General features: G+C 33.3%; 1 protein-coding gene across 1 annotated transcript in view; it reads right to left on the bottom strand.

Annotated features, from left to right (window-relative positions):
- Positions 1-12,885: 12,885 nt before the first annotated feature.
- LOC135123726 (guanylate cyclase 32E) overlaps positions 12,886-20,360 on the bottom strand; it is a 48,690-nt gene continuing 41,215 nt past the window's right edge. The window contains exons 9-19 of the mRNA XM_064048586.1: positions 15,790-15,945; positions 15,555-15,733; positions 15,340-15,445; positions 14,804-15,163; positions 14,435-14,747; positions 14,070-14,385; positions 13,826-14,018; positions 13,410-13,775; positions 13,245-13,359; positions 13,055-13,194; positions 12,886-13,002 (exon numbers count right to left, since the gene is read on the bottom strand). Of these exons, the coding sequence (XP_063904656.1) occupies positions 12,886-13,002; positions 13,055-13,194; positions 13,245-13,359; positions 13,410-13,775; positions 13,826-14,018; positions 14,070-14,385; positions 14,435-14,747; positions 14,804-15,163; positions 15,340-15,445; positions 15,555-15,733; positions 15,790-15,945 (2,361 nt within the window). The remainder of the gene's footprint in view (positions 13,003-13,054; positions 13,195-13,244; positions 13,360-13,409; positions 13,776-13,825; positions 14,019-14,069; positions 14,386-14,434; positions 14,748-14,803; positions 15,164-15,339; positions 15,446-15,554; positions 15,734-15,789; positions 15,946-20,360) is intronic.

The following is a 20,360-nucleotide window of genomic DNA, read 5'->3' as shown; positions in this document are numbered from 1 at the left end:
ACGACATGTTTCGACTTTATTTAACGTCATCATCAGGTTATGTATATGTTCAACAACCTAAAAGAGGTTATTCAGAAACTGTATATTAAGTGTCTAAACTCACCTAGTAACATGGAACTTAACACTTGAAAGAATACAATGATAAAATTACAATCATAATTAAAATATCCGAGATTAATGGAAATGGTGTTACTTTTTATATATTTTTTTCCCTTTTTCGGAATAAAGTGGCGCAAAACCTTTGGAAAGAGAAGCTAGAACGTGCATCGCATGGGCGAGAAAGAGAAACGTATATTTTAATGGTCAATATTGCCAACTTGGAGTCGACTTTATACAATCTGGAATCTCAACCTCACTAGATATCATACTTCAACAAAATTTCTTTATTTTCAATCAACACATTTATACACAGACCTCGAGCCTCAGCATGGGCTCTCCCCTTTCCCCCCTATTAGTTGAAATTTTTCTCAAGAATCTCGAACTAACTTTTATCAGAAACAATGACATCTTCAAAAGTAGACTCCGACTTTGGATGAGATATGTGGACGAGATTCTCTGCATTTTCACAGGAGACAAGAAAGATCTTGGAGAACTTCCTAACGTTTCTAAATACGATACACTAGAATATTTCTTTTACGTTTCAAATGGAAAACGACTCCATTTTGCCCTTCCTTGACAGTTTAATCCATAAATCTAATAACTTCGTAGAATTTAGCATCTTTAGAAAACCAAATACCACATTATTCTAGATCTAGCTAAACCGAATGATTTTCCATTTCATGTCATCCACAACTTATTTAAAAAAATAGAACGCAAACAGATTATCCAAAATCTAACTTCTTTACAACAGGTCCAAACAAAAAGCAAAACCTTTTTTTCGATTCCATATATCCCTAATCTACACAATTGTGTCAAATCTAAATTTAGGAAATTTAACATGATCCCGTGTCCTTCCAATAAAATTTGTCTAAGAAATTTGTTTTGTAGAAAACTGGATTTTTTAAAAAAGACAGAACGCAGTGGTATCTACAAGGTCACATGTGATTGTGGTGCTTTCTATATAGGACGCAGCTATCGTTCAATAACATCTAGAACAAATGAACATTTCAAAGCCATCACATCTAATAGGTTGAAAGATAATACCTCTGCTTTTACAGACCACGTCACACAACATCTACACAGTTACAAACCTACCCCTGACGTGAGTCCAACTCTACAATTGAACACCTAGAACCTATCTACATCATTAAAGCAAAAAATTCATATCCCAATTTTATCCTAAATGAGATCACTGATTTCCCTAACCATTACATCACCCCACCGGACCATTTTTTTCGAAATTTCAACCACATCATTTGACCATACTTTTTCAGTTTTACCCCGCCTGACCATATGTTCCCCAGTTTGCAATTGCCAGTAAATTTAGCCACTCCAAGTTGGCAATATTGACCATTAAAATATACGTTTCTCTCTCTCTCGCCCATGCGATGCACGTTCTAGCGTCTCTTTCCAAAGGTTTTGCGCCCATAGAAATAATATTATATGGAAGTAACTTAGAGAGAGATGCGCATTGTCAACACAGTCGGACAGAGATGGGTTTCTTTGGGTGGCAACACATTGGCGCGAAACTGCCCGGCAATGTGTTTCTGGGAGGTTTCTTTTTTCTTTCGTGTTCTCGCATGGTGTGTGAAGGTGTTTTGTTTGCAAAATTACGTTTAGTGGACTTAAGTTACAATTATTCAAATTAGTAGTGTTCTTAGATTGCATTTTATCGAACTATTTGTTAAATATGGTGAAATCGTGTTGTGCATATAACTGCACGGAACGTGCAAACGGAAGCAGTTTTATTTCATTTCACAGGTAGTAATTACATGTTGTTTACAAACGAAGGATTTCGCATAATATAAAAATTTTGTTAGATTCCCTAAACATCCCGAATTACGAAAAAAATGGATTATAGCTACAAAAAGGGAGGATTTTATACCTACTGAACATACTCGTATTTGTGGAAAACATTTTCTAGAATCAGATTTCATAATCCATTTTGGAGGATTTTAAAAATATTTTTCCAAATTTAAAAACTCATATTCTCGATCAAGAACCATTAAATAACCACCTAATTCAAATTGTTTACAATATATTTAAAGAATACTTTAACATAAGATTAAATCACGAAAATAAATCAATGAACGAAATTAAAGATAGAATTAGACATGTTTATAATAAATTAATTCATTTCAAACATCAATAATTTTTTTCTTTAATCATTAATCAATATTATTATTTTTTAATTCATTTTTGGTTATTGTGTTAGTTAATTGTACGTGAATTTAAAAAATTGATCTTGGTAGAGAATTCACACAATTTAATATGTTTAATTAAATTAGTCAAACTGTTAGTTTTTCCGAAAGTTTAATTACTTTTATCCTAAAAATTCAGATTTCCAAATGTTAGCTTGAAAAAACAATTATTGTACACTATTAGATTTCGGTAACTTGTAGAAGATTGTTGTATTAATTGAATTCGTAATGTATTGTCGATTCTGCACACATTTCATTTTATTAAAAGAGGATTTCCATCGCTTAACACGATTTCTGTTATTTTAGATTGTATATAATTATAATGTAAGCTGTGAAAATATAGTTTTCATTAATAAACGTTTGTTATAATAATTTGTTTGAACAAATTCAGAAGAAAACGTATTAATTCCCGTGCAAATGAAGCGTTTCTTGCCACTCAGCACGTGACACCCAGTCAGCCATCCTTTCCCCACTGACGCATAACCGGTCTAGCTATTTCTCTCTTATGTTGATTACACTCGCCTGCGTATGGAAACGTATACAAGGCTCCATCCACTCCTTTATTATATCAATGTTTGCGCCACTTTATTCCGAGAAAGGGAAAAAATATATAAAAAGTAACACCATTTTGTATTAATCTCCGATATTTTAATTATGATTGTAATTTTATCATTGTATTCTTTCAAGTGTTAAGTTCCATGTTACTAGGTAAGTTTAGAAGCTATACATACAGTTTTTGAATAACCTTTAGTTTGTTGAACATATACATAACTTGATGATGACGTTAAATAAAGTCGAAACATGTCGTAAAGCAACTACAATTATTTAGTCTCCTAATCATATATTACGTTCAAGAGGGAGACAAATATCCAAAATTAAATATAACTTGAACATAATGGATCTCCAAAGATTAACAATGCATTACCTATGCTATGTTTCGCATAAAAAATAAAAATATTAAATACTCCTATCTATTTGTGAAAATCGAAAACCTGACCATAACACTTCCAGTTTAGTAAGAAATGAAGACAACAGCTCTGTTTTTAAATACGAGCCATGAATCTAGTATTTTTGTATTTATTAGATATTTGTATACTTATATTAATTTATTTATATCAGGTTCAGACCTTCATTTTTACTTCTTTTACGGTTTGCCTGTCGCATGTCTGTTGTCTCTGTAGATATTGTTAGATATTAACTACACTGGACCGTTTATTGTTGTGTTGTATTCTATAAATATTGTGTAGACAGTAAAATGCTAACCAAAATGTTCCTGATCTTCCGTACCAACCATTTGATGACGTCATCTCAAAATTTTGCCATATAACAATATTTCACAATTTAACTTTTTAACTTTTTTAAATTGCAAAACCGACTATTCTGAAATTTTGTAACCGTTTTGAGTTTATCGTAAATATAATAAGTAAATCATCAATTTTTTGTGTTTATCCCAACCCCCAAAAACTTGATGACGTCACCTCAAAATTTTTCTAAATAAATGCCATCTAAAATTTGGAATTGCTTAATAGAGAGTAGTCATATTTGTGTAACTTTTTAACTCAGATTATTATGCCTAGTTTTCTTAGTCATTTTCCTATGTTCTATGCATTTTTTTTTTTCAACAAAAACCCGTATTTCAACTAAGTGCTCATTCACAGTGGGCATAAAGCATAAGGATGTCCTAAGCATTAATGCATACAAATTTATGTTTAGTGCTCTGTGCTTGTATTCGTGCATAATTTATCAGTTGGTAATTCAGTTAAAGCATCTAATCAACTATATATGGACAACAGAATTTTAAAAGAATTAGGAAATGCTGCAGTTGAAACAATAGAAAAGATGGACGAAGAAATTGAGTATAGAGATAATAAAATTACTATATTAGAATAAGAAATAAAAGATGTAAATAGTTATGATGAAGAAAAAATAAACGCATTACTGAATAAAAATCCTGTTATGAGATATAACAATAAAGAACGAGCAAAAAGACGTTTAGCAAACTCTCTTTCTCTCGTTTATAAATGAAAACAGCGAATTTATTAATCAAGGCAAACTTAAAAATTATTGAATTAAAAAAGAAAATATTCTTATTTGCGTTATTTCAATAATTTTTATAATAATGTTAGTTGCATTTCTGCTTCGTAAGTATATACCTTCTTTAATTTTTTCACCATTATGATCAAAAACAAAATAAATCCAAACATTATATACACGTTTTTCTACAACTGTAAATATTTCTTCAGTCCAGTTTGTTTTTAATTTGTCAACCATATTAGATAATCTAACTCTATTACCCACTTCAAATTTTGGTTTTTGATTTCTTAGTATAACCATGTATATGGTTTCTAATAACTGCCTTTCATTTTCGTTATTTACATCTTTTGGTTTCATTTTAATCGTAATATGATAAGAATTGTTATAAGATTTTATAATTTTTGGAAGTAATGAAAGCCAATCAAAACTGTCATATAATATTGGCTTGAATTTATTTCCTAAAGTACGGTTGAACCTCTCAACAAAGAAAGCCTTATTTTTTGTTCCTGTACTATAAAGATTGATATTGTATTTATTTAAAACAGTCCTCATATTTTTATTAGTAAACTCTTTTCCTTTATCACCATGTAAATTTTTTGGCGGATTGTGTTTATCTTTAATCACTTGTTGTATGATTTTTAATAATGCATTAGCTACTTCTAATCCTGATTTAGTTTTTAAAGGTTCTACCCATACAAATTTAGAAAAGGTGTCTTCAGCAACTACTGTAGACCTTTTTAAATTTATTGAAATCATTCGTTTTTGACTTTAGGTTTTTTGTTCTTAAAGTATAGCTTCGATCTTCTGATTTTCCTTTTGGTCTATAAAAAACATAAATATCTATTTGCCAAGTATATCATCATTCATCAATACCTCTCTGTGTTGAAAATGTCGTGTCTCATTGTTTTTCCTAGGAAGTTTGAATAATTCAATAATTGAAATATCTTTAGGTGATTTAGAAATATTTTTTTTCACAGATTTACAGTTTTTACAAGTTGATATTCTTCTTCATCGTTTATATTTTACGATAAATTCTGGTTCTCCAGTGGATTTAGTTTTTGTGTTGCATATTTTACAATAATCCATTTAGCTGGCAATAAACTGAATAAGTCAGACTTTGTTTACGCTCATGAGGACTTTGCCGGAATATTTAAATCCCCTCATGAACTTTTGGTGAACTCTGGGCTGATTTCCTCAGACTTTGTCCCAATTTAAACAAATTTTAAGGATGTTTTCATATGTTTTTCATCATTTCCTCATAAGGTAATTTTGTTAATAAAATAATAGTAATTTTTTTGTAAAATTTCAACTTTTTCATCTTCTGTCAGATTAAGTTCAATTTCTTCACCATTTACTGTACAACAGACAGTAGAGATACCATTTTTATTTAAATTGATTACTATATTGCTTTCCATTTATACACTCACCGGCAAAAAAAGCGAATCACCCAAAGTTTGTATTGAAAATGGTTTCTTTTTTAAACATTTGGCTAGTCAATATCAGTTTTGAAAAAATCACACAAAATATACTAACACTAGGTTTTTGGTTCTTTTTTGTACATGATATAAACCTCAAATCTGAAGATGATAAGTTTTTTCCAACAATGAGATTTGCAGTTGTGACGTTTAGAGGGCATGAACAGACGGTTTGTCATTGTGATTTGATGAAAACTGTGTTTTTGTCAATTAACATGAGTATTGTGGCCATTAATGCAGCACGGGCAATTGCTCTTATTCAGGATAGTCGAAGTTAACGGTACGTTGCCAATACGTTAGGGGTATCACAAGTGAGCATTCACAGAACTGTACGACGATTTAATGAGACTGGATCATACAGCCGAAGACCTGATTCGGGTCGTCCAAAGAAAACATCGGCTCGAGATGACCGTTTTTTAACGCTGACCGTGTTCCGTAATAGAGATACGACCGCAGTTGAGGCCAGAAATCAACTTGAAGAAACACGAGGAGTTAGTGTAAGTGAAAGAAGTGTAAGAAAAAGGTTAACTGCAGCTGAATTGAGGGCCCATAGACCTGCAAGTGGCCCAGAACTTCTCCCACGACACAGAGTAGCCCGACTTGCATTTGCTCGAGAACACGTTAACTCGGATCTTGCCCAATGGGGCCAAGTACTCTTTACAGATGAGTCGCGTTTTTGTCTACGTTCTCCTGACGGCCGTCAAAGAGTGTGACGAAGAAGAGGCGAAAGGTAGGCTCAGTGCAATATTGTTTCCAGACTAAGTTTTCATGGAGGTTCAGTGATGGTCTGGGCAGGAATTTCTGCCGAGGTTCGCACGGTGGATAGAGGCACAATGAATGCTGATCGATATGTAGCAAATATTCTTCAAGAGCATGTCGTACCTTTTGCTCCTTTTATTGGCGATAATTTTATTCTAATGCATGATAATGCTAGACCACATATCGCTAGAGTTGTACAAACCTACCTCGACGAATTCGGGATTTCACGTATGGAATGACCAGCACGCAGTCCCGACCTGAATCCAATTGAGCATGTGTGGGACATGTTAGGTAGACGTATCAGAGCACGTGTGCCGGCCATACAACACATAAGAGATCTTGCAAATGCGCTAGTTGAAGAATTTGACCAATTAGCCCAGGCTGAGATTAGACACCTCATAGAAGGCATGGGAAGACGTATGGCAACCCTAATGCAAGCTAGAGGCGGCAACAGTCGTTATTAATGATATGTTAAGTAGTCTTTTGTTGGTTTAATGTAATGGATTTTCTGGTATTTTTTAATAAACTCGTAATTGTTGCAACTTCAGCGAAGGTCCCGTTACCTTCTCATCTCCTTTGTCGTAAATAAACTAATTTGTCTTATAAATGTGACGCACACCAGAATTTATTGAAGATTTCTACAAAAATACTAATGATTCGATTTTTTTGCCGGTGAGTGTATACCTATGTTTATTTTTGTAAACAATTATACAGAAAACTTAACTAACATAAAAAAAATTGGAGTATACTTAATAGATAAGGCTTGTTAGGACTAAAAGAGCCGAGATTTTCATTTGTATTTACCTTTTCTTTTTTTATTCTTAAAGTTAGAAGATCAGATTTTTTAATAATAAATGGTTTAGAAACATCTATTGTTCCTTTATTATCACTAATATCTAAATCTTTCAAAATAGCTGTGGACTAGAATTTTATAACTTCTACATTCATTGGTAATCTAAGAAATTGTTCGCCATCAAAATAAAAGTTAAGCACATTAACAGCCTTTTGTCCATGAACTTCCTTAATAAAAATATTTTTTCCTACAAACTGTAAAAAAGAATAATGAGTTTTTTTCATGAATTCAGTTTCCAAATTATCAATTGCATCAGCAGTTTTAACTAATCTGTTATTACCAATATCAATACATCTTTTTGTAGCGGTTAGATTCAGCGGATCTTTTGTAATCATATGACTGAGTTCCGGTTTAACAATTTTTAAAACGCTTTCTGAACCATCTTTTTTATCATATTATCACGGACTTCGTTCACTTGTGAGCGAAGCGAACTGAGTTCAGGTTTAACAATATTTACAATAGTTTCTGCATCATCTTTTTAAATCATATTATCGTCGACTTTATCCACAGCAGCATGCAAGGTACTAGTCCACTTTGTGGACGCTGACGTTAAATATTGTAAATTAACAGCATCACCAGGATTTTCAGGTTGTTTTACATTAGGTAATTTGTGTCCTCCGATATCATAATCACCATTTTCTGTTAGATTAAATCCTACACTAGGTGGTCCTTTCCTTGATTTACCCCTTTTTTTCTAAGTTTTCTAAGACCGTATTCAGATGTCATTTATGAGTGTAAAATTTTTCCTATATTTCATTTCAGGATTTTTGAAATCAATAGTGAAGCAATCAAAATTTTTGATGTTATTTTCATAATATTCCCTGAGTTTCTTATCCAATCCCTTTTCTCTAAATATTAAGCTTATATCATTACCATCACAGGATGTAAATATTGAAGGATAATTACACTGTTAACGAATTGATTTTGGTACTCTATACCAATCCTGCGTTATATAAATCAATGACGCATTCATTTTTCTTCCGCGTATAGCTAAATCTACCAGTTTCTTTTGATCTTTTTCCGTTACGAAATCATCAACAACAATTAAATTTTGTTTATCTCTATCTAGTTCGTCTACATTGACTATGTCTTCGATATTTGACGAATAATACGATTCAATTATATTTTGAATTTTTTCATCATCAAAACATTTTGTAATAACTGATAATCTTTCGCATACAAATAATAAGTATCAAAAAATAAATATTTTAAAAGACTGACAACAGTATTTATTTTACCAGAACCGCTTCGTCCTATAATTATTAATATAAAAGGCCATTTTGGAGCTAATTTATTAATATTATAATATTGTTTTTCATCGGCTTTAATAAAATGAATAGGTAAAGAACCCAACGAATCCATTTATTTATTTATTTAACACAAATACCCAGTGGCGGCTCGTGACCTTTTGAAATAGGGGGGGGGGGGCACAATTTGATTGATGAGTTAAATATGAAGATATAAAATACGTTGTTATTACCAATTAGTAGAAGAAAATGTATAATATAACATTTATGACAACGTAAAAAGTTATATCTCAGATCACCAACATGGTTTTGTCAAGGGTAGATCAACTGCTACCAACTTGGCTTCTGTCTCTCATTTTATTGCCAATGGTTTGGACAGCAATTTGCAGGTGGATGTAATCTATACGGATTTCGCAAAGGTCTTTGATCGTATCGATCATGAGGTATTGCTACAGAAACTTGGATGTTATGGTATTAGCGATCCTCTCATGATTCTACTGAAATCATATTTGTCCAATTGTATCTGTTATGTTATGGGATATCACTCAGCCAGGCTTCAGGTGAATTCCGAAGTGCCGCAAGGTTCCAACTTAGGGCCTTTACTTTTTCTTCTTTTTATAAATGATGTCCGTGTTCTACTTTTTGCGGATGACTTAAAGTTATTTTCCACTGTCAACGAGCTGTATGATGGTCACGAGCTACAGAGCAATATTGATCGGCTGTTTGGATGGTCTTTAAAAAAATAATCTCGAATTAAATATTAGTAAGTGCAGAGTGGTATCGTTTTCCAAGAGAAAGCATCAGGTGGCGTTTGACTATCGGACAAATGACATTTCCATAAGACGGTGTTCTAATATAACTGATTTAGGTGTTACTTTTGACTGTGAACTCACGTTGAGCTTACATATTAAAAAAGTTATTTCGGCGGCACTGAAAATGCTGGGGTTCATTTTCAGGACTTGTTTCCAGTGTTCTCTGCACGTGGAACTTCCAATGTGATACTGTATGATAGTGCTAACTTAAAATCGTTAAGTGTACGCCGTATCAATAGTCTATTGATATTCTTGTATAAAATTCTACATGGTTTGATAGACTCTTCTTTTCTGCTTTCTCTTGTGAGTGTTAATGTTCCTCAGATGAATCTCCGAGCGTTTCGTTTTTTCTATATCCCTAAGCCCAACACCAATGTTTTGCAGCATTCTCCAACTTTTTTGATGTGTGAACTTTATAATGCAATTTCAGATAAGTATGATGTATTTAACGATAGATTGACGGTGTGTAGGAGACCTGTGGATGCTAATATGGAAATTTTAGCTGGTGTAATGAATATCTGTAATTAGCTTCATTTAATAAAGTGACTCAAATGAGGGCACAGTTGATATTTAAGCTGTTGCTACAATGCACATCGCATATATATTAAATGAGCTAAGTTTGTGTCGAAGGTGTATGGTTGGTTTGTAATTGAATGAAGGCCTGTAAACCAACTTATTAACAATAATAATAATAATAAATAGAGTATTTAATTTTTTTATTGGATTTCCTAATTTTCAATTAAAGCATTCTGGAAACGTTTATGAGTTATGTTATGAGTGAGAAAATTCAATTTTTAATTCGTACACAGGCCGCACTTTTATATTTTAGGATAATAATTATTATTATATTGAATTGAATGAATGTACTATAAACCCAAATTTTATATGAATATGATGAATTTTCAAATATGTTAATAAAAGCTGCTTCATTTGATTTTCACTATTCATTGTCCCAATCTAGGTATTTTTGAACAACTGAAAATTTTATTAAATAAACTGGCTTCTTATCGTTTTGCAACTGATTAAAAAATCACTTTTTTGAACAGCACACAATGAAAATATTACACACATATTTTTTGTATAAACGAGTAACTTTAATTTATTCTTCAATAAATACAACTAAATTAATAATTTCGTTGTTTAATTTTCGAATATATGTATATCTTCTTTTCATTCAGCGGCACCGCACACCAGATGAAACCTAATAATTTCAATTTTTCATGTTCCAAGTCTGCCTCAGGCAGTACAAAATTATCACCATAGTCAATAAATGGGTGCGCGGATGCGTTCAATTTCTTCATCAATTTGCGAAAAACGTCATCCAATGATTTCTTGCTAATTTTCCAGTTCTTTAGCAGATGAAGGTTCTCAGCTGCTAAAGTTTGAAATTGGTCTACCATCGATCCCTTTTTATTAGATAGATGTTCCTCCTTAACATAATTGATAAAACTACTAATATTCAGGTGTTTATCTCTTATTAGAACTTTCAAGTTGGCTGTAGACTAAAAGAAAACAATGACATTTTTTTTAATTAATCAAAATTACGTTAACTTACTACTAGTTCGTCTTTTAACGTTTGCTTTTCGGATTTAAATGCATCTTCTAGTTCTTTGACTTTCAACTGGTGTTCTTGTTCTTGTACTTTAAATGTCAGTTTCAAATTCTTTATCATAAGTTCCAGAATGGATCTGTGCTCCTCGGATAAATTTTGCCAGACCGTGTTCGGAATCCTGAGAAAACTTTATGTTATTTGTCGTTATGATTTATAAATAATTTACAATAATTGAAGAACGAAAAACTTTAGGATTAGATTGCCAACTTACTGATGATTAACTAATGATGACAAATGACAACGGACTCACCAAATTTTCCAATTCACATAATTAAAATCTTTAAATTTGAACTGCTGTGCTAAACATATAGCACAAACTTCAAAACAGGGTAAAATGGCATACCTATAATCCTAATTTATTAATATATACAGTTTTTACATCAATTTCACAGACAGGGTGTTTTACCCTGTCGGAAAAATCTGTTAATTTTCTTTCAATCCTTATCTACATGAGTTTGTATAGCATGCCTTCTACCTTAAAAAATAGGACAAAATTCTTAATATTTTAACTGTCGTGCTGAACAGCCCCATGAGACAAAAACTTTTTTAATATGCTTTAAAAACAGGTCAAAACCTTTAAACAAAAATAATGTGTTGGAATGGCCTTTCTAGTATCTAGTTTTAAATGATAACTCAAATATTTGATTTTTATGATTCAATGCTGTTTCCATAAAAATGTGAGTTAGATTTCTTTATTTGTCTGATATGGACTTGAAAAACTAAATAATTTTCAATTTTAATAGTCTAACAGGTATGTGTAACGTTCTAACTCAGATTTTTTTGCCTAGTTTTCTTAGTCATTTTTCCATTTTCTATGCATTTTTTTTTTAACAAAAACCACAAATTCAGTTGTTATGTCTGGCTCACATTTTTAAGAAATCTGAAAAAAACAGGGTAGTTTTCTTTATTTTTAGCATAAAAATGTGGCTCACATTTTTAAAAAGACCATAAAAATGGGGTAGTTTCCATAAAAAATTGATGTTTCAGTAGATAAAATGAGCCTAAAAACTTTACTCATTTACTCAATTTTTTGTGTTTTTGAAAAGACCTCAATGGCTGTTTTTCAAACTCAACAAACTTCAACGACTAAAACGTGAAAATTGAGTCATTTTCCCAAAAAATTGATGTTTTTAGGAAAATTGGAGTTAGAAGCTAGGGGTTAAAAATCAGGGTAAACAGTCAAATTCAACGTGGTTTTTGGTGTTTTAGTTGAAAAACGGGTTTTTGTTGAAAAAAAATGCATAAAACATAGGAAAATGACTAAGAAAACTAGGCATAATAATGTGAATTAAATAAAAAGTTACGCAAATATGACTACTATAGAGATGACTGAAAAATATGAATACATAAAATAACTTACTTTATTGATCAAATCAAGAAGGCTCACCTCATTTGTCGGAAATTTTGAGAATACACACTTTATGTATCCTTGCTAAAAAGTTGCTGATGTTATGAAAAACTTACTTGAAGTACATGCAAGCTTATCACAAAAAAATCGCAAAATCAAATTTTATAATGTACGCAAAAAACTGAATTTATTTGACTGCACTTCAGGGGCGAGGGAAGCGCTGCCTGAATAACCTTAGACCAATTTTGTGATATTGTATGCACTGAAGATTAAAGCTATTGAAAAGCTGATTTAAAAATAATTTTATGCTACATAATCATTCAGAAATGCAATTTAGAATTCAAATTAGGATAATTGCTTTTCAACATTTATTATTATACAAATAGAATACCAACATATTCAACAATAATTGACATGTAACACAGATGTTACGAATGACGGATGTTTACATATAACGATAATTTAAATCTGTAAAGGTAATGGCAGGAGCTGATCTTGGATTTCGATTATGATAACAATGCGACTGAAAATGTCTTCTTAAATCACCCGCCGTTAAATTCTCCTAAAGCAAAAATAACTTGTATTACGTAATTAAATGATAGTATGTTACTAACCTGACTGTAATGCATAGAATAAGCTTCTCTAGCACGTTGATGTAATTGTAATAAAGCACAGGAGTGCTGAGGAAATTGCGCACCATCAATTGAAAAGTTGACACCAGGTTGACGTAATAAATCAGGAGTTTCACTTAACCCTAGGTGGAAAAGAATTTATTTCAATTGCAGACTTACTAGGGATTCTTACTGTCCGAACTTATGCTGCTGAATAATGAAGAACCCACAATTTCCTCTCGAATTCTTGCTAGTCTCTGTGCAGGATCTTCTCCAACTAACCAATAGGTACGCATTTCTCCCTTTCCCTAACATATTAACTGGTAAATCATTTTATAAATTAAAAAATGTCCATTACCTTAATGGGAATAACACCCCTTTCGTCGCACCTATAGCCTCCAAGTTTCTGTAAAAGCTCAAAAGTCGCATGAGATATGTGGATTTTGAAAGCTTCCCCTGAGCTTTCCATTCTTGAGGCTGTATTAACAGTGTCTCCAAATAAACAATATCTAGGCATCTTCAGTCCGACAACTCCAGCAACGCAATGTCCAGAATGTATTCCAATTCTAAGCTGAAGAACTTCCCCTTGCCTATGTTTAATTTCAAATTTTCTTATTTTACTAAGCAAATGAAGCGCCATTGAAGCTATTTCACCAGCATGTCGATCGCCATTTCTTATTGGAAGTCCACTTACTACCATATATGCATCTCCTATAGTTTCAACCTAATACTTTGGATTAAGATTCGTTATTAATGATTAGACAAACGACATACTTTGTAGACATCATAATGCGAAATTATTGAATCAAAACATGTATAGAGATCATTTAATAAATCTATCACTTGAAGGGGTGTGCTTACTGCTGATAATTCTGTAAAGCCAACAATGTCACTAAAATAAATTGTTACGCAGTCAAAGCTTTCGGCTTCCACACGATCTCCTCGCTTCAACGCTTCGGCGACGGACCTTAAATTTGTTTCAAATATAAAAAGTTGGATATTAGGTGTGTTTTCTTACTTTGGAAGCATTCTATGAAGTAAAGCTTCAGTTTTCTTTTTTTCTTCGGTCAGCTGATTTGTTCTTTCTTGAACTAGACCTTCTAAGTTGTACGCATATTTCTCCATTATGGCAAGCATATTATCGAAAATATTAGCTTTAAGCCCGGCTTGCATCTCCTTAAGTCTCACTCTAACATATCTAATATCTGGTCTTTGATCTGGTTCTTCATGCCAGCAAGCTTTCATACATTTGATTATATAATCGGCAGCCTCTAAATTTTCAAGCGGCGGCCGCAACGGTACGTCTCTGATTTCTCTTACTTGCCTTACTATTTCTAACAATACCTGAATATCACTTTAAATTGATGCTAAAACTTAACTTACCAGCTGGTTCTAAGTTTAACCTGCCCCATGGTCCTCTTCGTCCAATAATTTCGTACAGAACGATACCAAAAGAATAAACATCCCCTTTTTGTGTGCCTCGAGTTGGTGGAGCTGGATCTCGTAATAATTCTGGTGCTTTCCACATCGATCTTCTTAAGTTTTTGATTTGCATTTCAAGGTCTTCTTGACCTGCTTTGAATTCATGTAAACCAAAATCAGTGATTTGCAACACCCATCTGCTGTCAATTAAACAGTTGCTAGATCTTAAGTTGCCGTGAGAAATTATTTCACTGTCGTGAAGATAAATCATTCCCTGAAATTATTTTCGAGTAATATAAAATTAATTAATGCATCAACTAGTTTTCGCACTTTAAGTATGTCTGTGACCAAAGATGACACAAACATATTGTCTAAATGAAGATCGTCATTGGCTAAAACATCTTCTAAACTCCCTCTTGCACTGTAGGCAGTTAAAACAGCCACACTGCCATGATCGACACTGGCTCCAATAAATGGAATTAAATTCTCATGTCTCACTTCTCGAATTTGTTTCAACTCTTTCCTTATAGACCTTGTAAGATCCACTGATTTCTTTTTTAAATATTTTATAGCAACTATGTTGCCTTTATATAATCCAATATCTGTATATGCTCGCTTGGGTGACGTTTCGGCTAATTCGGCTATGCTACTGCTAGGAGCTTGGAACACACTATGCCGACATACTTGTATCTGAAATGTTAAAATGTTTCAGAAGTAACCAATATAGTGATAACTATGCGTTGAGTCTAACGTGAAAGTGGTTATTTTATTGTGCCTGCTTGTTAGTGAAGCTGTTTATAGTTGATATTTCAATAACCATTTTCAAAAATAAACATCTATCAAAGGAATTTTGAAAATTTTCTAACCATATTTTTGTTAGATAATTCTGTAGTTTCCGTGGGTATTATAGTCACGTCCCTCATATCAATTTTCCACAAAAGACAGGCCAATTTGTGTTCATAACGATAGTGTCTGCAATATTTTAATAATAAAAATTTACATTAGATTTAAAAATCTCTATAAATAAAAACAGCGTTGCCCACATTTAACAATTTCAGTGATTATCTATCTAAAAACTTACTTTACGCAGAAGAGTATACCAATTAATACAATCAGAGACATCAGTGACATGCTGGCAAGAAATCTCCAATCAATTTTATAAATGCATTTTTCTCCATTAAAACCACATTTCGGTTCTGCTCTAGGCAATTTTCCCCCTACCCACTGAATAGGTCGGTCCATGTCCAAGTATTTAAACTCCTGCAACATATTCAAAACTATCATGAATGAATTTATGTGAAAATTTTTACCCTTACTGGAAGTGCCGTCGACATGTTGCTACCATTTAATTTGTATTGGAAATAACCAACAGGTTGCATGCTCATCCGTAAAGTTCCATTCATTTCTTGATCATCCAACAAAGCGACGACTGTGAAATTACCTTCAGCATCTCCGTTTCCATCAATAAAAACCTGAATAACGTACACTTAGCCAATAAATGCATATATGCACTATTTTATTATTAAGAGCTATTTATGACAGAAAATGTACAGTTATGTATTATGGTCGTGTTTAAAGTACGAGTAGAGCAAGACAATGATCTACGTTGCAAGTGGAAATGCCTATGCTATTTCACGGGTAACCTATAAAATATTACCCACCGATTCTGGATTTTTATTTCCCAAGCGAAAGAACAAAATTCACATATTCGCAAATACCAAATATCATTGCGCTTGTCGGACATTGCGAACAACATGCGCAAAACTACGCATCCATAAAAATCGCCAATCTCAATTATTTTCTTTAAAATTCGTAGCTAAACTTAAACAGTAGCATGTGAAAACCCAGACGCATAAATCTCAATAAAAAAATGGAACAAAGAACGCTGCCTTTACTAACAGAGACGACGCAGGCTGACTCAACGAGAGATGACGTCATGGGAACCAAATGAGGCAAGCTGAAAATACCGAAAAATTTACGAGTTAACCTGACCCGAACTCGCGTAAATCCATGAGAGACAAAATCCTATTCGGAGCGAAACTAAACCTTATAAAATTGCGAAATACGATCTAAGGCACATCCCATGGAGGACATATAGTAGACTTTTTTATTACACTCTAATGTCACGGGAATCCCTATAGAAGCGGAAGCTCTGGAAGCAAAATTTAGTCAAGTCTCGAGGTCGTGCTATCAGCCTGTTTCGTGATTTTTCCCCAATTTTTGCTGAATTTTGAAGAAAACTGGATTTAGAAAAATTTGCTGAAATCAGGAAGAAGTTAGAAAAATTTCCATGTTATATCTGTGTCACTTAAAATATCTCGCTCTCGTTAGCCTAATGGGTTCCCGATTTCGACCGCATGCACCTATTAAGCGATTAATTTATGTTTTTGTCGGTGGTTTTCGATGCGTTTGGTGTGAACATGTAGCGCCGGGAGTGGAAAGAACTTTTAGCGTTAACAGATGTTCTCGATTTCAGGCGTTACTCTTGGCCTTGTGTCAGCTTTTAGGTCGCCGGGGAGGATCTTCCGATAATAATTGACCGTTCGCTTTTTATGAAAATTAATCCAACCAGAATCTTAGTTTTAATTGTTTTTATAATTTCTGATGGTAATTAGTTAGCAGTTTATTAAATAGCTAAGTCCATTGCTCGAATTCGTTTTTTCGTAGTCTTCGATGTTTCGTTATTAGTGTTATTACGGATTTAAATGCACGTATTATTGTTAGATCTAGAAGGTATCACACATATTTAGCACTTTGTAAATTTAGTTTCAGGTTTTTAACGTAACGGGTTTATTAAAGGATTTTTAGAAATTAGTTTTATTGGATTTCATGGGTTATAGTGTAGTTCTTAAGATTGAGGTAATGGAAAGCAACCGTGTAGGGCTTTTAGCACTTTTATGCACATTTTAGTTATGTAAGTTTACCCCTATGCCTTATTTTGTTCTTTTGCCTGGAATATATTTAATCATTTTTCTTTAATCATGTTTGTAGTTTTATCTTTCAACATAAACATTAAAATATCACGACCGTTTAATTATTACCTCTTCCCCCACCTGCAGTTGCAGTTTAGCCCTTCGATTTCCAAGGAAATGAGCCTACACCCCAGTAAATACTTTTGTTAGTGTCCAAATGCTCGGCTGTGGTTAATAAACAATTCAAGTACAAGGTCGGTACATTATGTAACATATTTATTAGCTATAAATTTTTAAACATAGTTACTACGAAGTATGTTACTCGTAGAATATTAATAGGAAAAACTTTAGTAATTCCGCAATTCTTTATTTCAGGCTTAGTATGGATTATTATTAGTCTAAAATTAATTACAACCGTTCACACAAAATTAGTAGTTCTTTTTTAAATAACAAAAGTACATAGTACTTATAAAAGAGCAGATTAATTTAAAATATATTTCGTAAATACAACATTACAATTTCTCATCTTAGTATTTAAAAACGTGATGTATTGTATAATCTCTAGCGTATGAAGAAAAGTTGGAGTATCAGCGCAGACAACGGTTGAAACCATACAGTACATACATGTACAGATGATCGAAAACTTGTCCAGAACGTTCGGAAAAGCGAGTTTGTATGAATCAAGCGGTGTCGTTGTTAATATTGTTGGTTTTTAAATTTACGATTTACAGTTAACGAAATAGACGCGGTTCCGATACGCTAATAAGGCTACCAACGCGGATGTTAACGGAAATTTCAGAAAACACCACAAACGGCCTCTGAAAACCTGCAGTGATACCAGAAAAAGGGGGTTTTGTATCTTTCGGCTGAAAAAAATCCCGACGTGTGGTGAATGAAATGTTGAAATAGTTCATTAACTGAAACGCAATAGCACTCCCAGTTGATCTAATACTCCGGCAAAAAAGGACAACTCATGGCACCCAACCTCGTGATAAAATTTTTCATCCTCCTCAGTACCCTTCGACTTGATTAGTGCAGACCCCTGTTGTTGAATCTTGAAAAAAGCGGCTATGGTTAACTTTTTAATGAACATATGAGGACGCTCCACCCAAGATTCGGAAGACTCTGTAGGACCTAAGATCGTCGGTCCATATCTCCGAGTCCGGTGTGATCACTGATCACTCGCCTAATGTGGTCAATTAATGTAGCAGCGGAGCGGTTGGGAATGTAGGTCAACAAACTCCGCTTGTTGATCGTTCGTATACCAGTCGTTATGAAAATTGCAACAAAATAATTTGCCGCTTGTAGGTAAAAATCCGAACTTACACAATGTACATGAGGCTCCTGCGCAAGAACAAGATAAGCAAACAATCCCGGCGCAAGCCATGTACGCGAAAGTGAACCGTAACAAGGAACACTTGCTACTGAAATGACAGAAAAACTCATTTTATACGTACTTTCATTTGTCCTTTGTACGATAATGCCAATTCCCTCATCTTAAACTCTGTCGTTTATATCCTTTTTGCAGTGGAAGTGATTTCCTTATCGATAATAAACATCATAGAACGCTTAAGGTATTTTCTTTGTTACTTCTTAATGGTTAACTATATAATGTTCTTGTTTTTAAGAATTTTTTTATTATTAGGAAATAAAAAAATATTCTAGAAAGTAGTCTAAGCAGTTGAAGTATTCTCAAAAATCAGGTAAAAATTCGTGTTAAACACTGCTTAGCACTCCAGCGTTCAACATTAACTTTTTATTTTTTGATTGTCCAGCAGTTATCTTTTGTTAACAAATTTGTATGGAAGAAAGAAATCCGAGAGTTTCATTATTGCTGTTCACTATCCATCGGCAAAAGTTTTGTCTAGGAATGAAATCGTTCGGACTTAAACTCTGGACCCGCTGGAGGTGGTACGGGTACAAAAGAGATTCTCGTAGCCTTCTCCACACAGTCCAGTGACCAACCCCTACTTCTCGAGCAATTTCACGCGTACTAGCTGACGAGTCTTCTTCAACACGAGTGATAATTTGTTCTTCAATGTTGACCATATCTGGATCTCGACCTCGTCCGATCTCCTGATTCTTAGGTAAAACTGATCTTGTCTCCCGCAACCTTCTATCCACAGTTGAAAAGGTTTCGCGATACGGTTGTCGACGCCCAGGAAAACGTTCAGCATACCGTCTTGCTGCAGCTCTAGCATTGCCTCCACACTCCCCATAAACAAAATGCATGTCTACATATTCTTCTATTCTGTATTCTGGCATTTTTTCTCAATGAGTATTACTGACAATGACAGTAAATCTAACAATAATATTTGAAACAATTTGAACAATGTTAATGTAACTCGGTAACTAAGCAACGATGCTTTTTTTAACGATTCCCTTGATAGGTAGAAAGCAGATTGCCATTCCTAATTCGTTGCTATGTAACAATACAAATTTAAATAATGGAACGTATTATTGAAAAATTGGCCTCCATGCAGTTCCAAAACGGTGTGATACTTATTTTTAAGGCGATTTAAAAGAAAAACTATGCATTTTTGAAAAAAGTTGTACATAGATTTTAGATTACTTTTCTTGTAATGCCTTTGCTCTGAAAGTTTGTTGCAAGCATTTCCTAACACGCTGTACCGCGTTCATAATTTATAAAATACGGTGTCCGTCGTTTCTGAAGTATAATGTTAAAATTTAAAAAAGACGGCGTCAAAAGTTATAAAGTATGTCATTTAACATCTGTGAAATACGGCGTTCCTAATTACATCAGATGTCTTCGTCATTTTCTTCCACATACTAGGTATCTTAGTTGATCGCATGAATTGTTCAACGATTTTACACTAACCTTCGGGTTTGTCTTTACTTGTGGTCACTAATATTTCACCCGTGCTGGCAAACTCAAATCTTCCCCTTTCTTCGCAACACACGCTCCAGAGAATTCAATTCAAATTCAAGTTAACGGTAAACAAATTTGCACAAAA

The sequence above is a fragment of the Zophobas morio genome, unplaced genomic scaffold, assembly GCF_036711695.1.
Source record: "Zophobas morio isolate AGI-343-1 ecotype UQ-CSIRO unplaced genomic scaffold, CSIRO_AGI_Zmor_V1 ptg000006l, whole genome shotgun sequence".
NCBI classification, from domain to species: Eukaryota; Metazoa; Arthropoda; class Insecta; order Coleoptera; family Tenebrionidae; genus Zophobas; species Zophobas morio.
Note: the sequence above shows the minus strand (reverse complement) of the source record. Positions and strands in the feature narration are given on the sequence as shown.